General features: G+C 35.7%; 2 protein-coding genes across 3 annotated transcripts; both read right to left on the bottom strand.

The window, feature by feature from the left end:
- Nucleotides 1–542: 542 nt before the first annotated feature.
- On the bottom strand, nucleotides 543–9,279 carry si:dkey-21a6.5 (sushi, von Willebrand factor type A, EGF and pentraxin domain-containing protein 1). The gene is made up of 9 exons (XM_055053127.1): nucleotides 9,039–9,279; nucleotides 7,091–7,264; nucleotides 5,703–5,841; nucleotides 5,536–5,624; nucleotides 5,270–5,333; nucleotides 4,119–4,207; nucleotides 3,916–4,028; nucleotides 2,682–2,838; nucleotides 543–1,755 (listed from the first exon to the last, which is right to left on the bottom strand). The coding sequence occupies exons 1-9, from the start codon at nucleotides 9,139–9,141 to the stop codon at nucleotides 1,598–1,600; spliced, it is 1,086 nt and encodes a 361-aa protein (XP_054909102.1). The 5' UTR covers nucleotides 9,142–9,279; the 3' UTR covers nucleotides 543–1,597.
- Nucleotides 9,280–9,758: 479 nt separating this feature from the next.
- On the bottom strand, nucleotides 9,759–18,546 carry cfap99 (cilia and flagella associated protein 99). 2 transcript variants are annotated; one of them, XM_055053352.1, is made up of 15 exons: nucleotides 18,063–18,546; nucleotides 17,439–17,583; nucleotides 17,079–17,173; nucleotides 16,900–17,006; nucleotides 16,019–16,178; nucleotides 15,525–15,605; nucleotides 15,083–15,142; nucleotides 14,275–14,361; nucleotides 14,105–14,193; nucleotides 12,979–13,183; nucleotides 12,190–12,331; nucleotides 11,955–12,106; nucleotides 11,663–11,868; nucleotides 10,622–10,799; nucleotides 9,759–10,544 (listed from the first exon to the last, which is right to left on the bottom strand). In XM_055053352.1, the coding sequence occupies exons 1-15, from the start codon at nucleotides 18,264–18,266 to the stop codon at nucleotides 10,485–10,487; spliced, it is 1,971 nt and encodes a 656-aa protein (XP_054909327.1). In that variant the 5' UTR covers nucleotides 18,267–18,546; the 3' UTR covers nucleotides 9,759–10,484. The 2 variants fall into 2 exon arrangements, with proteins under 2 accessions (XP_054909327.1, XP_054909328.1); XM_055053353.1 differs by having other exon boundaries at nucleotides 18,030–18,114.
- Between the last annotated feature and the right edge of the window lie 1,060 nt (nucleotides 18,547–19,606).

Genomic DNA, 19,606 nt, shown 5'->3' with positions numbered 1-19,606 from the left:
AGACCATCCAAAACATTCCCTTGAAAAGTAGCAATAAAAATCAAAGATTTGCAAAATGTCAGGCTCATAAAGTGGAAAATTGTCCCATGAGCTTAATTTGTTTATTTAATTATCCTTTCTTCACAAAAAAGAAAAAAAATCCATGACCTTTATTAAATTTAAACAGAAATCCAGTTCTTGTTTGTGTAAAACCTTGAAAGCAACTTCAGCTTCCAGAAATCCTCTGCTAATATTTCGACTTATTGACGGTCTCCTATGGAAACATTCCTCTGCAGACATGCTTATCAGATCTTTAGATGTGCCATTTGTCACAGTGTTTGGATGAATATTTAGATCTGCTTCCTCAGAGGGTAAGAGGTCAGTGCTGTGGGATTAACTATATATATATTGTGACAGAAGTGTTTATGGGTTATTCAGATAGCAGAATATATTTTCATCTTGAACCTGCAGTATTTCTGTTGTTCTGACTTTTTCCAGAAAACCATGTTCTGTGTTGGTTCAATATGTGTGCAAAAAGTCAGAATTTCTAGACTGAGAACAGATAAAAATCAAATTAATGTTTTATTTATTTTACTTTTAAAACCCACAAATGAAACATCCAATATAATATACATCAAAATAAGCAAATAAACAGCAATCAGCAAATAAGTTTTCAAAAGAAAAAACAAGCCAAATATAAAGATACAAAAAAATTTTTACAGCACACTGAATACATCCAAACAGCTGGATGTGGGATAAATTTAACTGAAGTGAACCATGCCTTTATTATTCTCCAACAATGAAACGGAACTGTGTAAAAAGTCCTTTCCGTAATAAAAGAAAAACATGGTTTCCACCACATTTTAAAGTAAAACTCCAATTCTTCAACATTAAAGTACTTTAAGAGGCTGTTCTCAGTTAAACAGTTTGCAAAAGATGACATCACAAATCCCAGAATTACTCACCTTTGTTTGTCGCTCTCATTTTAGGTAATTAATTTGTTTTCAGGCACCAGTTCAGAACTTTAAAGGGGACCTATTATTCAAAATTCACATTTGCTCTTTGACTTGGATCTCAACTTCTTAAAACAGTCCAAGCACTTTAAAAAAAATAAAAATAAAAAACAAAAAACATCTAGCTGTGTCTGGAAAATTAGCCATTTCAAAAACATCCAATTTCTTTATTCATAAAGGATGCTGCACCGTTACCTAGCAATCAGGTAACTTCTGATCAACTGGTTTTACTGCTGCATGCGCTGTACAATCGCTGCTGAAAAAGACATTCTTTTGTTGTTACCATCATGTAACTACTTTCTGGCTTCTTGATGGTTGTGCGGGAGGCTGTACCATCGCTTTTCAAAGAGGTACGGTTGTATAATTGCGAATATGTTTGCAGGCATTTTTATATATGACTGCAAATGTTGAGCTTATTTGGAAGTGACAAAAGGACCTAAAACAGCTCAAAATAGGCAGAACTTAGACTAAAATGTCATTATGTGAGAAAGATTTTATGTAAAAACTATAATGAACATGTTTTGTGTAGCCCATAAAACTGTCCTAATATGTTTAAGGAAGCATAATAGGTCACCTTTGAAGTTACAGTTCAGTTTGGAAAGTGTTCACCAGCCGGCATAGACTGGTTCCGTGTCGCAGGGCAGGCCGTAATACCGACCCTGAGGTCGCTCTTTGCGTAGTAAAGGAGCCCGGGCGACTGCCAGCTCTCCGTCAGAGTCCCGGCGTCGACGAAGAACCAACAAAATGATGAGGAGTAAGGCCACTGAAGAACAGAGACAGGAAGTGATCGATCAAAAACTGCACTGATGTTTCAGCATGACTCTGATTGTTCATTATGTTTTAACTTCTAACAGCTGACTGTGCCAAATTTAGTCATAAGATCCAGTTACGCATGAAGATAAAACAAGAAGAAATGTGTTCTGATATCACCACTTCTTCCTGAAAGTTTAAATGTTTTTCTGTGTAATAAAACCAGAAGCAACGAGTTACAAAAAAAACTGTGCCATCAGAAAAATCCAAACCTAACATACACTAAAATAATTTAGAGTCCTCTCAGATGTATTAAAAGTTGGGCTGGGTGATATCACTTAAAAATAAGATTTTTGATTTTACTAAATTTTTTCCTGTTTCTTTTCTATAGCGAAAATTACAAATGATGAAAAATATTTTCATAAAGTGCCTTTCAATTTCAAGTTTTAAGGAAAATCTATGAGAATTTTTACTTAACTAGAAGAAAATAGTCATAGTGTTAGCAGAATAAAAATGCAATTTTACCAGAAGAACATATTAAAATCAAAATTACAAGAAAATAGTTGTTTTTATGAGAAAAAAACGTTTGTATGATTAATATTTATTATTCATGTTTAAGTTCTCATAAAATTACAACTTCATTCTGGTAATATGTTACTACGAATGTATCCTTGTAATATTATAATTGTATTATTGTATAAATAATTGCAGTAGCTTGACCCCTATACTTTGAATTCAAAGTTCAAATAGAAGCTGTAAAACACGATGGTAAAACAAGATGGCGGCCGGGGCGCGCTCACATCACACCTTACTGTGGGGAAAAAATCCAGATTACAAATACTAATAATACTAATAATAATTTTCGGAAAAAAAACCCAGATTAATTTAGAGCAGCTTATTTTTCTAACTTCTGTTATTTTGTTCCAACCAGCCACTCACCGCCCCCTCCGATGACCAGCAGAGCGATAGTAACCGGCGCCAGTTCACAGGTGTCCCCTGCTTTCCTGAAGAACGTCTCCATGCAGTAACCCGGCGCCGTGCTGCCTTTGGGGCAGAAAGCATCGCTCGGACACTGAATGGGGTTCACGTCGGGGCTCTGAAACAATAACCGCTCCGTCATACAACGAAGATATTCTGCGTCGCTCCAGTTGCCTGGGAAGTGGGAACTCGGAACTGGGTTTGACGTCACACCCGACGTAACAGCGTTCTCAAGGACCTCTCCTGATTGGTCAAGATTATCTTTCACCGTTCGAGTTTTTTCTTTTTTAAAATGTCGCCAGCTTACTTCGATAGCATCGGACTTTCCTTTATCCCTTTTTAGTTTTATGAGCTTGCTGTTGTAACTTAGGATATCAGAAGACATATTAGCATTTGAATATAATAACAGTAGGAAGATTGTGTTAGCCGGTCCAACATTAGCGGCGGCTCTCCCTTCCCGCCTCTCTGAACACAGAACATCCGGTTACATTTTCAAAATAAGACCATAAATCACACTGTTTTAATAAAAAACTGATTTTTCAAAGTTGTTTTTCCGTAGGGAGGGCTACATGCTGACGACCTTTAGGTTAATGAAGTACTGCGAAACTGACAAAAGAAGTTTTTAAAGATATATGTAAAAAAAAAAGCTATAAAAAAGTAATATAACTTGCCTTGAAACAAAGAAATTGTGTCATTAAGTTCTGTTTTTTTGTTCATCTTTTTAAAGCAGTCACCCCAGATCATTTTTGTAAGTTCCTGAAAGAGTTCTGCTGCTGGAAGTAACCAGTGTTTCTTCTTTAGATTCAAACGCCAACTTTGAATCGGCAGAGATATCCTTCTGTAAAAATTTCAACATGGTGACGCCCATAAACGTTGTTGAAAGTAAATCATATTATTTACTTTCCATAAACTAACATAATTTCTTATTTTTTCAGTTTAGAGTTGCAAGTGCTACATGTAGCATAAATTTTTAGGCTGACTTTTTTCTGTGTTTTGTAAGATGAACATGTTTTACTCTTGATGTGAGAAGCAGCCATATTGAAGCATATATCTTCCCAGTGGGAAATATGACTTTTGAGGGCATTCCAATTGAATTTCCAACTGGGGAGTCCGAACTTCTGAATTCCGAGTACAACTGGACGCACCATTTCTTCCAGCTCAACCATTGTTTGTTCTGAGAGTGTGCGGCGCTCACAGGGCAGTAGTGGTTCTCGGGGCAGAGGTCACAGCTCTCCTGACCCCAGAGAATCTGGTAGAAGCCACTGCTACAGATCTGACACATCGTCTGATGGGACGCCTTGTGCATGCCTGTTAAAACCAAACTGGATTCACAACAATTCCTCTGTTTTTTGTTGGATTTTCTTAAAACAAACTGCAGGAAAATGCTAATGTGAATACCTGGTCGGCAGGGGGTGCAATCTTTAGCAGCGGTCTGCAGAGCTTCTGTTCCTCCGGGACACATCGGGCATTGTGTGCAACCAGACGAACTGCCGACGGAAGGAGAGATGGTTAAAGTTGTTTTAAAAGGCAATGTCGCAGTGCCTGTCAAATGCGACTAAACAACTGGGGTTGTTTTGAAAAGGTTCATTTTCTAGACACCAAAAATTAACTTAATGTTAACTTAATGACAGAAAATTGGTGGGTGTTTTTTTCTAAGTGCTTGGATGACCTTGGATGAAGTGTTTTAGAAGCAGGAGAAAGTCAAATGGAAGAATAAAAACACTCAACACCCTTTACGATGCATTTGTTTTCAACAAATATAATCGTGACCAGTTTTTTGTTTTTTGTTTTCTGAAAAAAAGAAAAAAACTCAGATACTTTTTGCTAAACCTGAGAAATATTTCAAGAGATTAAAGTGTAAAGCTAATTAGAAAAGAAAGTGGGTCATGCTGTGAGTGGAAATTACTCTGAGGGAAACGGTTTTCTTCTAAAGAAAGATTAACAAAGAAAAACAATACAAGTGTCAAAGTTCTCCAGACTTTAAAGCTGTTTTGATCAATGAAATGATAATCCCTGTCAGAAGCCTAGCAGAACCTAATTAGTTATAATGATCCAGTCTAGGTTGCTTGATCATGTTTCATTCAGCAACTGAAAGAACCGCTGTGCATAAATAAACAAAAAAGCACAGAGCAAATGAAACACATAATTCCTTAGAAATGCTTTGGGAAACTGAAAAAAAATTCTCTGCAGAACCTCAGACAGGAAGCTTCTTTCAGAAGCTACAAGTCACCGAGACGAGATAATACACGGCGCTTTGATTTTTATGCAGCGAATACTCAGAGCCCCAGCTGTTCAGTCTGTGTGTGTGTGTGTGTGTGTGTGTGTGTGTGTGTGCGTGTGTGTGTGTGTGTGTGTGTGTGTGTGGGTGTGTGTGTGTGTGTGTGTGGTGGCAAACACAGCCATGGGATGGAAGCATGTGATGTTCAATTTAGAGGTTGGATAACTGATTATTTTTTCCCCTTTTTGCACAAAAACAGACAAACATTTGACCATTTTGGGTCCTGGTTACAGAACAAAACAAACAAAAATATAAAATAAAAAGAAGTTACTTGCAGAAGCTTCCCTGGGGACATGGCGTGCAGGAAGTCGAGCCGAGCTTTGATGCAAACAAACCTGAAAGCAGAAGGTGGAAAATAACTTGTGTGAATCACGGTTTCTATCTGATTTTAGATTGCGGTATTGTAAACATGTTTTCCACATATTTGAGCTGGATTTCGAAGTGAAACTGTGTTTTTTTTTACTTCTTCATATTGATTTTTCTGTCACTGATTTATAACACAGGAATGACTTTTAGATAAAAAAGTAAAACACATACCTGGGGAACAGCTTGTGCAGCTTTCTGCAGCCGTGTTGTTGTTGAAGGATCCAGCAGGGCAGGGGTGGCACAATGGACTCCCAGTGAAACTGGAAGGAAGGAGAAAAACAAGCTAAAGGATAGAAAATAAAACTTTAGGGAATAGTTTTAAAGATATTAGGTTTTACTTTGTGTAGGAGCCCCGACTGCAAGCTAGACACTGCTGCTGTCCTGCTAGCGGCTGATAGAAACCAGTCTTGCATGGAAGACAGGCTCCAGGAAATATACAGAGCCCAGGATCAGGGCAGCACGTACACAGCAGCGTGTCTGAGGAGGCAGAGAAAAAACTCTTCAGTTAGGCAGAAACCTGCGACAGCAAACATGGCTGTTGAGATAGAAAGAGAAGAGGAGTAAATTTAATGCCAAAATATTTATGACTTTGAAAAGTTAAAATTTGCTAGAAAAACTCAAAATTAATCGCAGAAAATTTCAAGAAAAATACTTGGACATTTTTCAGTTTGAAAAGTTTAATCTTTGAAAGAAAATACTTTGTTCAAAAGTCAAAATTTGACTTTTAGAAATTTGACATTTCTGAGTTTTCTAGAGAATTTACTACAAATTTGCTATTTGAAATTTGAAAAACCAAAAATTTTCTGAAATATTTTAGAAATTGTAGAAAACTTCTAGGATTAATCTACACATTTCAGAGTCTTTTTCTAGAACATTTTGGAGATGACTCTCACATTATTTTGTTTTTTTAGCAAATGTCCAACTTTTCTAATTGAGCAATTTTCATTTTTTTTCTAGGAAATTCCTGAGATTTTTGGGGCAGAAATTTACTTCATTTTTTTTTTTGTTTGTTTTTGTATGAAATGGACGTTATAGAGAACTGAGACAGCAAACATGTTACAAATGTAGAAGGTGGCGGTGGACAATATGGATTTAGATATTTTGTGATATTGTGACCAGAACAAAGATTATGATGACAAAAATTATTTTCATGATTTTGTGCTTCTAAAATTACCCCAAGCGCTTAAGAAAACCACTGCTTTTGAGTAACAAGTTAATGTTCTTCATGTCTGGAAAATGAGCCGTTTCAAAAACCTCCTAATTGTTAAGTCACAATTTGTGAGTATTTAACCGTTACTTAGCAATCCAGGTGGAGCTCCATTTTGTTTGGTCAGCTGGTTTTATTGCTGAATGTGCTTCACAGCAACTGCTGGAAAGGACAAGTGTTTCGTTGTTGACTCACTATTAAGAAAAAAGATTTTGTGTAATGTTCAGAGACCGTCGTGTTTCTGTTTGTTCCCGTTAAATAGCTCCAAATATGCAGAACTGAGCAGACTAAAATCTGATTGTCAAAGACTGATTTTGGTGTAAAAAGTGTAATGAATATGTTTTCTATCCCCCATAGACCTATCATAACCTGTTCAACTAAGCCTTTTAGGTCATTTTTAAGAGATATATTCCATGAAAACAATCAGAAATGTTTCTCGATAAATGTTAAACGATATAATAATTGCCCACTGTTGAAAAAAAGCAGACGACTGATGTAAATTCAGAACCACTGACTCACTGTTGTCGTACTGTGACCCCGGCGCACAGGCCTCACAAGTAGAAATGTTGAAGCTGGAGCAGCCTGGGGTAGTGCTGCTGAAAATCATGGGGGTTGGAGTCACAACGGTGGCATTCTGCACCGCCGTAGTGCTCATCACAGCAGGGGCGAGCGTGGTCTGGCTCTGCACCAAACCTGAGGGAGAAGAATCCGGTCATCCATCCGCAAACAGCTGTCTGACAAGACCAGGACATGAACACCCAACCTATAAAAACCACAGGAATGATGTGGACCAGTCTGCATCATTCCAATCTGGATGCTAAGCCCAGCAGCCTGCTCTTCAATAAACAACCAAAAATCTGCTCAGTTAAACTTAGTTTTCAATGCTATCGCTAATATTTCTATAAAGGTTTGGTTGTTGCTGTATTTGATGTTGCAGTCAGACACGTTTCATTGTTGTTTATTGTTCAGGTTTACCTGGTTTAGGTACGCATAGCGCCACAGGATATGATACTTCACTTGCCTTGTCATTTACAAACTACTTTCTGTTGAGGTAAATATGTAGCTTCAGATTAAATATTTAGCTTGCTAACTAAAGATATAGCTAACTAAATGTGAGGCTAGCTAAATACAAATGTAGCTCCTTACAGTTGCTATCTAAATATTTAGTTTAAAGCTAAATATCTAGCTTGCACACTAAATATTTAGTATAAATATTTAACTGGCTATCTAAATATTGAAGTTGAAAATAAATATTTTGCTTACTAAATAAAGATTTTGGATTGAAGCTACATATTTAGCTTTCTGACTAAATAGGCAGCTTCTCAACTTAATATGTATTATTTCTATATATAAATTTAGTTTGAAGCTAACTATTTAGTTTACCAACTAACTATTCAGCTTGTGAAATACATGTTTAGTTTCAAAGTAAAGATATAGCAAGCTATCTAATTATTTTGTCTTAAGCTGAACAGTTAGCTTCCAGTAACATATTTGTTTTAAGCTAAACTTATGCCTTGCTAACTAACTCACAGTTAGCAAACTGTTGCTAACTGTAACCTTTATAAAAAGATATATACCACCATTTTTTTTTTGCTCTTATGACAGGCTAAATAACAAAACATATTCCTGTTTATTTTTTACTGAATAACTTTTAACCCTAACACTACCCAAATGGCACAACCATAGTGAAACATCTTCAAACCCAAACCATGAAAATCCGATTTTTAAACAATAATCAGAAACCAGACTCTCTTTACTCACCATAGCTGAACTAAAAATCTATCAATTTTGTCTCTATTTAGTTTGGAGAAGTTGGCTAAATGATTGCGGTCATGTCCCCCCCCCCGAAAAGTTCAGGTGCCCCCAGGAGGTCCACGCCCCACACTTTGAAAAGCCCTGACTTAGACTAAAGATGACTGGAGCTCCATGATAAATGGCCAGACCTGACTTTACCACCCAAATGAAAAACTTCCGTATGAAATCCATCCTGCGTGCCAGTGAAGGCAGCAGGTAGAAATGCAAACAGAGTCCATATTGTGGCGCTAATCACAGCAGGCATGTGCTCAAGTGCTTTCTTGAATAGGAGCCACGATCTTCATAAAATTCAATTATTCAGCAGCGGGGAGTCATGTGATGGTCCGAAACCTCCCAAAATACTAAAGCAATTGTAAAAACGACTAAAAGATAAGAGAGTTTAGGGATATAAAGTTATTCCACTGCGAGTAAAACAAAAGAAAAAGCTCCAGCGATGCAGGTATGTGTATAATATTGTGATTAAAACCAATAAAGAGTCAGATAAAATAATTTTAAGCAAGTTATAAAAGAAATAACAGAATAAATATTCACAACAAAATCTGAGTTTTGCAGAATCTGGGTTAAATTATTTAGTCTCCAAATCTGGAGCTTTATTTATTTTTCTATCAAAAATAATTCACTGCTTTTTTCCCCCTGTTTTGCTGAAACTCACCGATGAAACAAGCGGCGGTGAGGGCAGACAGGAGCCGCAGACGGTCCATCCTCTTGCGGATCAGAACCGAACCTCCAGCCTGGGTCTGTCTGCAGCATCTCATCCCGGAGCGGCTCTGAAAACCCCAGAGCCTTATTCAGCCGAGAATCCGCTCTCTCATCGCTGTCATATGACAAAATGCGCGTCATGTGATTTTACTTTGGAGGTTAAAACCGAAAGAAAACGGACAGCAGCGGCAGCTGCTGCAGTTACAGGCAGCGACCAGCAGGGGCGCCGCTGCCACAAAATCCTTAAATTATTTATGTTTCATATTTTTTCCATTCACTGATATTTCTTACGTTAAATATTACTGTTTAAATGTATTATTTATTCTGTTAAATATTTTTTCATTCATTTATTTCATCCATTTATTATATTAGCATCAATAATTAAGTATGCAACATTTTTAAATAATCATGAATGTAATTTATTCATAACAGACATCAAAATCTTTACTGTTTTATTATTTTCCACAACAGTAATTTATTATGCTACATACTTGTCATTTACATAAATTATTTCCAATGTAATATATTTTATATATGGTTCCATCCAACCCTGTTCAGATCAAATCAGATATTAATGTTATATTATTGTATGTTTATCTAATTTTGTCTGTTTATTTCATGTTGTACAAAACATTTTTTATTCAGTTCAATCATTTATGACATAGTTTTTTTTTATTTACATAAATCTTTTTACTCATCAAGTATTTATATATTTTTCTTGACATCATTATGTCACATTCAGAATGAATCAAAGCAAATACATAATATCCTAAAATGAACAACAAACATAAAAACATATTTTAGTGTTTCATCTTGTGACCTCGGCACAGTTCCTTATTTCACAGTTCCTCATTCTCTGAAAGTGATTAATTTACTTTACTTTTATTCTCTCATGTTTTATTATTAATACTTGCTTGTTTTAACTTTCTGCTGTGTCTCAAGTAGTTTAACGTTTCTCAGTTTAAACCTTGACTGTATGGAAAGCCGTTACAGATCAAGCTCACTGTCTTTGTATGGCAACACATAATTCCGATCTGGTCGTCTAAGTTGGTGGAAAAACAGTGAGCAGTCGGGACGATTCTGGACTTTCTGAGTAACTTTAGTGGACGATGTGTTCTGGAAAATTCCCACGAGTCAGAGGTTAAAGGTTCACTTCCTGTTTTCACCCTTTCTTGCTTCTTGAAGCTGTTGGAGGAACTGAAACAAAAGTATGGTCTTAAAAAAGTGATTCTGTGAACAAACCTCAGGCAGACTGGGGCATTTTTAATAAGATTTAATGTATTGAAAATGAATCAGAATGGTTTAAAATAATGATAAGATGAAACATGAGTCATATCAGGGAGTATCGTTCACATGTTTTTACGTGTTTTTCTCCAAAGTGGTTGAATCACTCGGCGCCCTAAACATAGCGGGCTAAGCTCTCCTCCAACTCCTCCCATGTCGACTCCCTTAACTGTCCCTGGAGGAAGGAAGGAAGGAGACGAGAACAACTGACGTTGAAGCAGGAAGACTGAAGGATCCCTGCAGGAAACTCACCTGACTAGACGCTGCCCTGCTGAACCTTTTGCTGGGTTTGGCCCGGATCCTCTCAAGTTCCTTCACTTTGTGTAGCTCTTGTTTCTTATCCTCCAGCTTCTTCCTCAGAGCCACGATGGTGTCGTCCTCAGCCACCAACTGCTGCAGGAGCTCCTGCTGGGCACGCCGTTGCTCTTTCCTGCAAGGTGCCAAAAGAGTCGTGTTGCACTTAAATGTGTTACATTTCACCAGAGGAACTACACCTGAAAACTAGCCTTTATGGCTAACTTTGCCATATAATGTATTGTCTGTTTAGATATAAATAAACAGCAGAAGCCCCATAAGTGCAAGTTGTAATCAATCACATTTATGTTCAAGTTCAGGCTGCAACTAATGATTACTTTAGTTGTTGATTAATAAACTATTCTGATGATTAATTTTCATATTATGTGACGTGTATTGTCCCTTTAGAAATACATAAACAACAAAAGACTCAGAAGTGCAAATTGTAATGAAACATAAATCATATCATGTGCATTTAAGTTCAGATTCAAGCTGCAATTATTATTTTAATTATCGATTAATCAGTTATTCTGACGATTAATCGATTCATTTTTTAACAGTCACATTCTGTTGATTTTTATTTATATTTCTAATATTTTTACATAATATTTGCAACAAATTAAAAGATGCAAATAAACATGAATAAGAAAATAATATTTCATTGCCTATCATGTAATTACATAGGATTCCTTTGGCGAACAGTTGATTATTTGTAACAAAGGATGCATCTACAGTTAAAAATACTTGTTTAGATTTTTTTAAACGTAACTTGAATTGGGTGAAACTAAAGTTAACTTGAGAAGTTCTGGGCAGAACATATTTACAAAAAAGTGAAATTTTCCTCTTAAATGCAGGATATATTCACATTTTGTACTGCTCTGTATAAATTGCCTTTTTTTGCGTCTTTATATTCCAGTTAACGATTAATAAATTACTAAATAAATTGATTTAGTAATTTATTCTAATAATCGATTATTTTGACGAATCATGTCAGCAAACCTGTCGGCTGCTTCCTTCGTCAGCAGCTTCCTGTGGAGGTCAATGTTGTCCAGCGTGTCCAGGATCTGCTGCTTCTTCTTCTGCTTCTCCTCCAGGATGTTGCTGCGTCGCTCCTCCTCCTCTTTCTTCTGGTTCTCCCTCAGCAGCGCCAGCCTCTCCTTCAGCTCGCCCAGCGACATCTCACCCATCAGCTTGTAGCCTGGAATCTGGCACAGACAGACGGCTCAGGGGATCCACTGGGATCCACGACTCCAGCCGACTCCGGCCGACTCCGGCCGTGAAATCCACTTACCTCCGTCTCGTCGAAGATGTTTCGTTTGACGACAGGCAGCGACTCAATGACATGAATTTCGTGGATGAGTTGAATCTTTTTTCTGAGCTCCTCCTCTTTTTTCTCGAGGGCTTGGCGAAGCAGCTCCTGTTTTGCCTCCGATACTTCTTTCACTGTGAAATGTGCGTTAACATCACCATAATTAGTGACAAATTGTTAAATTGCTCTCTTCATGCCTTCAAAGGACAAGGCGTACCGATTCTCTGCTTTATTTTCTTGCTCCTTTCTTGAGCTGCTTTGGAGTTAATTCTGCCCTCCATCACTTGTTGCACCAAGTCTCTTATTTTCTTTTCTTCCTTCAGCCTCTTTTCTGCATATTTTTCCATGAGGCGAGCAGTCTGAGGGGCAAGAAGATATTTTTAAACTGATTTTCAAAACCATCTGTGAAAAAGAGTTATAAGCAACTGAATGCTTTGTGTAATTGATCCCCAGGGTGTCTTCATGCTTTAAGGTGCTGTGTAATCTTCTGTAAAAACTAGGGCTGAAACGATTAATCAGATTAACCGCGATTAATCGATTATTGAAATAATTGCCAACTAATTTAGTAATTGATTAATCATTAACTGAAGTATATGGTCTCAAAAATAAAGTAATATTCTGACACAATCAGATGAGTGATTAAGTCAGAAAGGTACAAAATACATATATATATTTTGAATTTAAGATAAAAATCTTTTATCTTGAAAAAGATTTTTCCAGATACGTCGTCCTCAGAACTCCTGAAGTGATGTAGTTGAACTTCACCTGGTTCAAATCCATGAAAGGAATTATATATGATAATATATGATTTAATGTGTCTCCAATATAATATGCATAAAAAAGGCTCAAGTAATTAAATGAAAAATATGTATATTGTAGTATTTCTCTATCTGATTAATTGATTAATCGTCAAAATAATTGACAAAATATTCAATTACTAAAATAATCATTAGTTGCAGCCCTAATAAAGACATTTTCTCATCGTCATGAAGTGATTATTACGCACCTCTTCTCTGTTGCACAGAACAGCTTCATGTTTTTGCTCAGCAATCCGTCTGCGAGTCAGAGCTATCTCCTTTTCAATGATCTGAGTCTGCAGACGGGTCCGTTCTTCTGCCTGCCGCTTCTCCTGGCGCTCCTGCTCCTCCAGCTCCTTTATCCGCTGCAGGACAGGCGACATGTCCGTCGCTCCCTGCACCAGTGCATCTATTCTGTTAAAACAGTCATTTCCTTCTGATCAGTTGAGCGAAGCAGCATCATTGATATCAGATCATGAAGAGTCAGGAAGGCTGATTAACCAAACTAAAGCAGCTAAAACAAACAGCTACTGGGTAAATGGCAGAATTATTCAGTTATTTCACAAGTTGACTCATGCTGTATGTTTTGTTCTATGCTAGTTCTGCAACAAACAACTATTTTATTTATTGATTAATCTACTATTCTGACAATTAATCGATTAATCAGATTTTTATACAATGAAATATATTGAAAGATGCAAATCAACAATAATTTATTTCATTTTTAAATAAGAAAATAAACATTTTCTTAAATAAAATTTAAAAAAAATCACAACATTCCTTTAGAGAACGCTTGATTGTTTGTAACCTCAAAACATGAACATGTGAAAAGCTGCTTCCTGCTTCAGTACAGTGCAGGGCTGATGTGTGTATTATTTATTTGGACAAACTGATTAATAACTGGATAGCAAAAGATGCTCAATCAGAGACATTTTAATAGAGTTTGAACCAGGTGAAGCTAAAACTGAAGCTTTAGGAGTTCTGGCTAAACAAAAATATTTACAGACAAAAGTTTTCATATATCCTAAATGCAAATGTTTATATTTTTAAGGCTTTGAGTTGATTACTTCTTTGAGAATGTTGTTCTTTCAGCAAATCTGTATACTCCAGCTAACAGTTAATCGATTATTAAATTAGTTGACTATTATTTCAACAGTCGATTAATCACGATTAACTCGATTAATCTCAGACATTTAGTTTTGAGAAATAAACGTTTTGTTTTGCGAATGTCAAAAATGAGTAGAGAAATGCGCACAAAGCGACTGAGAAAATTTGTAATACAAGCTAATTGAATCTATCTGAGTCAGAAATAAATTTTTGGATGTGTTTCATTACTTGCGTAGCTCCTCTTTCACCAGACGGTCATGCAAAGCCTCTCTTCTATAAATAGCTGCATTATTAAGCCTGACTGGGTGGATCTCCACCTGCAATAATCAGATAAATATCATTTTGGACAGCTTACACACCGATCAGGGAGTGCAGCAGTTGTAACAGGTGATTACTACCGTACTACTGCGAGGAATTTGTTTTGCATAAAAATACTCTGGCTTCATTTTGACGCTGCCTTCTGCCTCAGTCGGGGAAATCACAGCCTGCAAAACAGAACAAAGCAGACACTAATTATTCTGCTTTACGATGTACAATGTTATTGATTTGGTCAATTGATCACATTTTAAAGATTTAATTTGTGAAAAATCTAGGTTTTCATAGTTCAAAGTGATGTCAACACACCTGCGGTGGCCATTTTGGTTGGCAAGCATATTTTACAACGTTCATTTTTCTGGACTTTGAATATTAGAGCTACTTTTCCTTTTGATTACAAGAATGAAGTCATAATAAAGGAGAATGAAGTAGTAATTTTTTGAGAACTCCAACACAAAAAATAATAGATTAAAATGAGGAATGTTGAGCATTTCAGTGAACTTTGCTATGAGTTTTACAGATAACAAAATAATTCATCTTCTAGCGTAACGGCATCAAATTAGCATGACTTTGAAAAGAGGATCTGGTCATGTTAGCTCTTGATAATTTTACTAGATTTTTCTTATAAAGCAACTTTTTTCTCTTAATTTTAATACATTCTTTATCTGCTAATATTATGACTATATTCTCACAATTAATCAAAAATGAATCAGGCTAAAATTCTGACGTACAACTCATAACATGTTGTCTTTTAAAACCACTTTTTAAAAAATATTTTCTGTCATTAGTCATTTCTATGTTCAGAAAAAAAGCTATGTAAATAAATCATTAATAAATAAATAAAAGAGCAAATAAACAAATAAAAAAATGAAATAAAATAAGGTAAAATACCTCTGTTTGTTCTGATGTCTCTGGATCCTCACACCTGAATTGGACCACCTGCAGAAGTTTCTGGGGTTGGAAAGATGCAGATGTGATAAGTGAGATTATGTTGGACTGTAGTCCATAAAATAATCCCTACATCTGCTGCAGATGTTTACGAGGGGGACTGTTTCTCTCTGGGTCGTGATGCAGCTACTCTGTAAAATGCATCTCAGTCTAAATAACCAATAATCATAATAAAATGATTATTTTGTTAAAAAAAAAAAAAGCAAAAAAAACAAAAACATTTCACTTACATTTACACACTATCAACAATTATTTTGAAGAAGTTGAATGAATGTGAGTCACAACAACATTTAATTTCCCTTTGGGTTCAATAAAATACTTTTAAATTTTAATTTATTCGCCATATTTTGTCATCAGATCTCAAAATGACAAGCGGACGTTGTACCTCGGCCCTTTTCTGGTTCTTCTCTTTACACTCCTGTATTTTCTGATGTACTATTGGAGTCGTATAAGTACTGCTTGGGACCTACAGGAGCAAAGCAGAACCTTTAATGCATTAGAAAATATTTGTCTAAAATGTGCAATAACTTAAACATATACTCTCTAAATCATGGGAGTCCAAACTTTTTTTCTTATGGACCAAAAGTGTCAAGTCAAAAGGGCTTGATGGCTGAAAAAAACCTAAATATTTTACCTCTTCAACCATAAACTAAGAATGTAACAAATTACATTATTGACAAGTTGTTGAATGTTGGTTTTCAAAAACTCAAACATTATGATGGACTTTAATGGGTTGGCAACACTTTATAATGGTTTTAAACTTAAAATGAGATTTAAAAATACATTTTTCCTATGTGGTATCAGAAATCAAACCATGGCAGTTAAACTGAGATGCTGAAGGAAATGTTTGAATATTGTCAGAATAAATGTGATGCTGACTGGTTTGAACTTCTCTGGCCGACGCCTCAGATCCCCTTTGGGTGGGGTTTCCAGTTTAATTTTGGAAAGACCGAAATCCTGAAACTCGGTGCGTTTAGCTTTAGCTCTCCTTTTCTTTTTTGAAAGCTGATCCATGAGCTGATTGATCTCAGGGCGCCACCTGGAGGGCACACAGACACATTACTATGACTTTGAAATAAATGGATCTAAGTTCTTGTCAGTAAGCTATGGAAGAGAATTAGGGCCAGCAAATCAAAAAATCTAACATTTTCTCGAACTTTAGATTTTTTTCCTCTCAGAATTCTGACTTAAAAATCTGATTTCTAAATTTCAGAATGTCAATTTCTATCAAAATCCAAAAAATATAAACATTCTAAAGTGTATGTCAATAATATTACTATTGTTAATGAAAATAATCCCATAATTGTTTCTACCTCGTTATAGGTAAGCCTCTTCAAAGTATGTAGTAGTTTTCACTTTTTAGGCTAGATTTGCCTGACAGTGCAGAAACAATTTAAGCAATTCTGATTCTGAGGGAAAAAAGTAGAAATTCTGAGAAATAGCAAAAATTCTGAGAAAAAAGTCTTAATTTCTGGAGAAAGTCAAAATTCTGAAAATCTAAAATTTGAGAAAAAGGTAGAACTCTGAGGAAAAAGTAAAAATTCTGAAAAATCTAAATTAAGAAAAATATCAGATTTCTGAAAAAGAGTCAGAATTTTGGAAAAAATTCAGAATTTTGAGAAGTTCAAATTCAGAGAAAAAGTCAGAATTCTGAGAAAAATTCAAAATCCTAAGAAAAAGTCGAAATTCTGAGATTATAGTCAAAAATCTCAGTTTAAAATCAGAATCTGGAGAATATTGTTTGACCCAGTTTCTATTACCTGAGCAGAGGGATGATCCAGTGCTTCTCCACGAATTCAGGGTTATAGAATGTGTTCCATTCTTCTTGAACCCATGTGGTGATGTTTGACAGGAAAAAGTCAAGAAACTGAACAGACAGAGAGAAGCATTGCTGATTTGCTGATCACTCTAATATTTATTTTCTGGTTGAGACACTTACGAATTGCATCTTCAGACGGCCCAGAGATTTAACTATGGTGCTAAAATGTTCAAGTCCAAGTTGATCAAGACTAAACATGCAGAGGTAGCAGATAACTGAAAGCACATAACATGTCAGAGGTCCTTATATTATTATTATTATTATTATTATTATTATTATTATTATTATTATTATTATTATTATTATTATTCCATTCAATGATACCAGTGACTCCCCCAGAAAATCTTTATAGAGTGCCAGAGCAGGCCAGTGAAAATGTTATTTTTAAATGTTAGACATTTCTTCATTTATTGGCCAACATTTTTGAAGCAAGGGCTTTGGCCCCCGGGCCCTCCATTAAGTGAATTAACGTTCACTTACTGATGAACTGGTTGCGGTCACTTTTGGACAACCACTTTCTATGCTGGCCATAGAAAGTATTGATGACAATATCAAGCGGCTTTTTATACTCAACACATCCAGAAACAATTTCGAGGATGAATTTCCTCTCCAGAGGATCAAAGCTCTGCAACAGATAACAGAAAAAAAAAGAAGAAGTAAAGTTCCAACCAAAAATTGTAGACATTTTCTAGAAAAAAGTTTGGAAAGTAAAACATTTGTCAGAAAAAACCCCAGAAAAATGTACATTAATATAATAAATTTTCAATAAAAAAAAACAAAACAATAACATTTCTGAATTTGAAAAGTTAAAAATAAAAAAATAATTTTGAGATTAAAATCTGAAATTTTGTACAAAAGAATTTGCATATTTAGTGTCAAAAGCTGAACATTTTCGACTTTTGAGACTCAGAAAATCTCCATAAATTTTTGCCTTTCAAATACAAAAAATATCCAATATTTTGTCTCGAAAATTTCTGAAATTCATCTAACATTTTCAGATTTCTTTTTTTTTACGGAAATGTGCTCCTCCTTTCTATCTACAATGGCTCCAATACGACTAGTAGTAATAACCTCCAGCATTGGTGTGATTTACACTTTATGTACCGCCTGTAAATCCGTGGAAACATCCTCTACGAACTCGTCCACGCAGCGGGGGTCAGATGAAAACTGATCCAGCAGCCTCCACGCGACTTTCACCAGAGATCCCATCCCGGAAGACGTTTTCAAATCATCCGATGCGTTTGTTGCTACTTGGTTCACCGGAAGACCGTCAACTTTTCTTCCAGCTGCCTGTTTTTCAGTAGACATCGCTTCGAGAAAAGCTTTTCGCCACCACTAGAAAAATTCAAGGTTTGGAGAGAAAGCGTCTCCTGCCGTTGCCTAGCAACTGACGTACACAGAGCCGTCTCTGATTATGGCGGCGCTGTGAAACCCAGCAGAAACCCGCCGGCTCCGTCTGAAATGGAGAGGTGTGTTTGTTTTTATAGTGTAGACGTTTGTTTCAGTCTATAAAAGTCACTCGGAGTTTTACAGCACGCTGATTATCATCGCGGCATCCTGATCCTTTGTTGGCCGCCATAACGGTTAGAACGAGCTGACGTCAGCGCGAGCTGGGTGCTGCCTTCACGTGCTGCTGGAAATTCTAATTCAATTTCTTACATTTAGTTTTAGCTCATCTTATCAAAGATTGTTCAAAGAGTTGATGAAGATGTAAGTGGCTGTGGGGAGCTAGCTTGGATTTAAAAAAAATTATGTCAGTTTTTATAGCTATTATTATTATTATTATTATTATTATACAGATATTAGGCACAAGCTGGGTTACTCAAAACCACAGAAACAGATAATATAAAAAGGAAAATAAATGCTATCATAAATTAATAGGGTAAAAAATATAGTAAACATATTTTTTTCTCCAAAGCCTAAGGTTTTATACAGATTTTATCTTTTTAAAAAGTCACAGCTTATAAATACTAAAACAATGTTCAGTATAGAAAATATACTGAATGTCTGTAATATATAAAATCTGTGCGAACCCAATGTAAACTACCTATAGACAATCGTTTATAGAACTTTAAGACCTAAAAAAAGAATGGATAAATATATATATATATTTCCCACAAATGTGAACCAGAAGTAACCCATGCTCCTGAACCATCATCTTGGTAGGCAAACACAGCACAAAGCATAGATGAACCATGAGACCAACAAAAAGAAATATATTAACATTTTGACCAATGTCCAAGAGAAAGATATATCAACAAAATCCCAGCTGTCAGGATTAATTCGCATGAGACAGAGAATGTAGCTTATTTATTGTTCCCATAGCAAGTCCAAAGCAACATTCATGACAGTTAGTTACAGATACCTATAACTAATTGTCTGTCAGCGACAAAGTTTCCAGAAGTTTTCTATTTTAGAACAGAAAACTAACAAGCAAAATTGCTTAAAAATTGTCTACTTTGAAACAAAGTAGTCAGATTTTATGACTCTTCAGTTTTAGACCATCTTCTCAACCACTTATTGAGATGTAATAGAGAGATCCAAATTAAACCCAATAAACATTCAATCTAGTGTGTAAGACAAATGTTGGTCATTCCATTATCAAAAGCAGAGTTAAGTAGTATTTATTTACATTTACTTAAATAACT

Source organism: Poeciliopsis prolifica, unplaced genomic scaffold (assembly GCF_027474105.1).
Source record: "Poeciliopsis prolifica strain line A6 unplaced genomic scaffold, Auburn_PproV2 SCAFFOLD037, whole genome shotgun sequence".
Taxonomy (NCBI): domain Eukaryota; kingdom Metazoa; phylum Chordata; class Actinopteri; order Cyprinodontiformes; family Poeciliidae; genus Poeciliopsis; species Poeciliopsis prolifica.
This window is presented reverse-complemented; position numbering and strand designations above follow the sequence as displayed.

Bases quoted from the DNA above. Each gene is read 5' to 3' on its own strand.
- cfap99 (XM_055053352.1), bottom strand. From the start codon at position 18,266: ATGTCTACTGAAAAACAGGCAGCTGGAAGAAAAGTTGACGGTCTTCCG. The intron at 14,362-15,082 runs GTATTTTACCTT...TCTGTTTTGCAG, and splicing joins AGACATCAGAACAAACAGAG to GCTGTGATTTCCCCGACTGA. The intron at 11,869-11,954 runs GTAAGTGGATTT...TGTCTGTGCCAG, and splicing joins ACATCTTCGACGAGACGGAG to ATTCCAGGCTACAAGCTGAT.
- si:dkey-21a6.5 (XM_055053127.1), bottom strand. From the start codon at position 9,141: ATGAGATGCTGCAGACAGACCCAGGCTGGAGGTTCGGTTCTGATCCGC. The intron at 7,265-9,038 runs GTGAGTTTCAGC...CTTCTCCCTCAG, and splicing joins CACCGCCGCTTGTTTCATCG to GTTTGGTGCAGAGCCAGACC. The intron at 5,625-5,702 runs GTAAAACCTAAT...CCTTCCTTCCAG, and splicing joins AGTCGGGGCTCCTACACAAA to TTTCACTGGGAGTCCATTGT.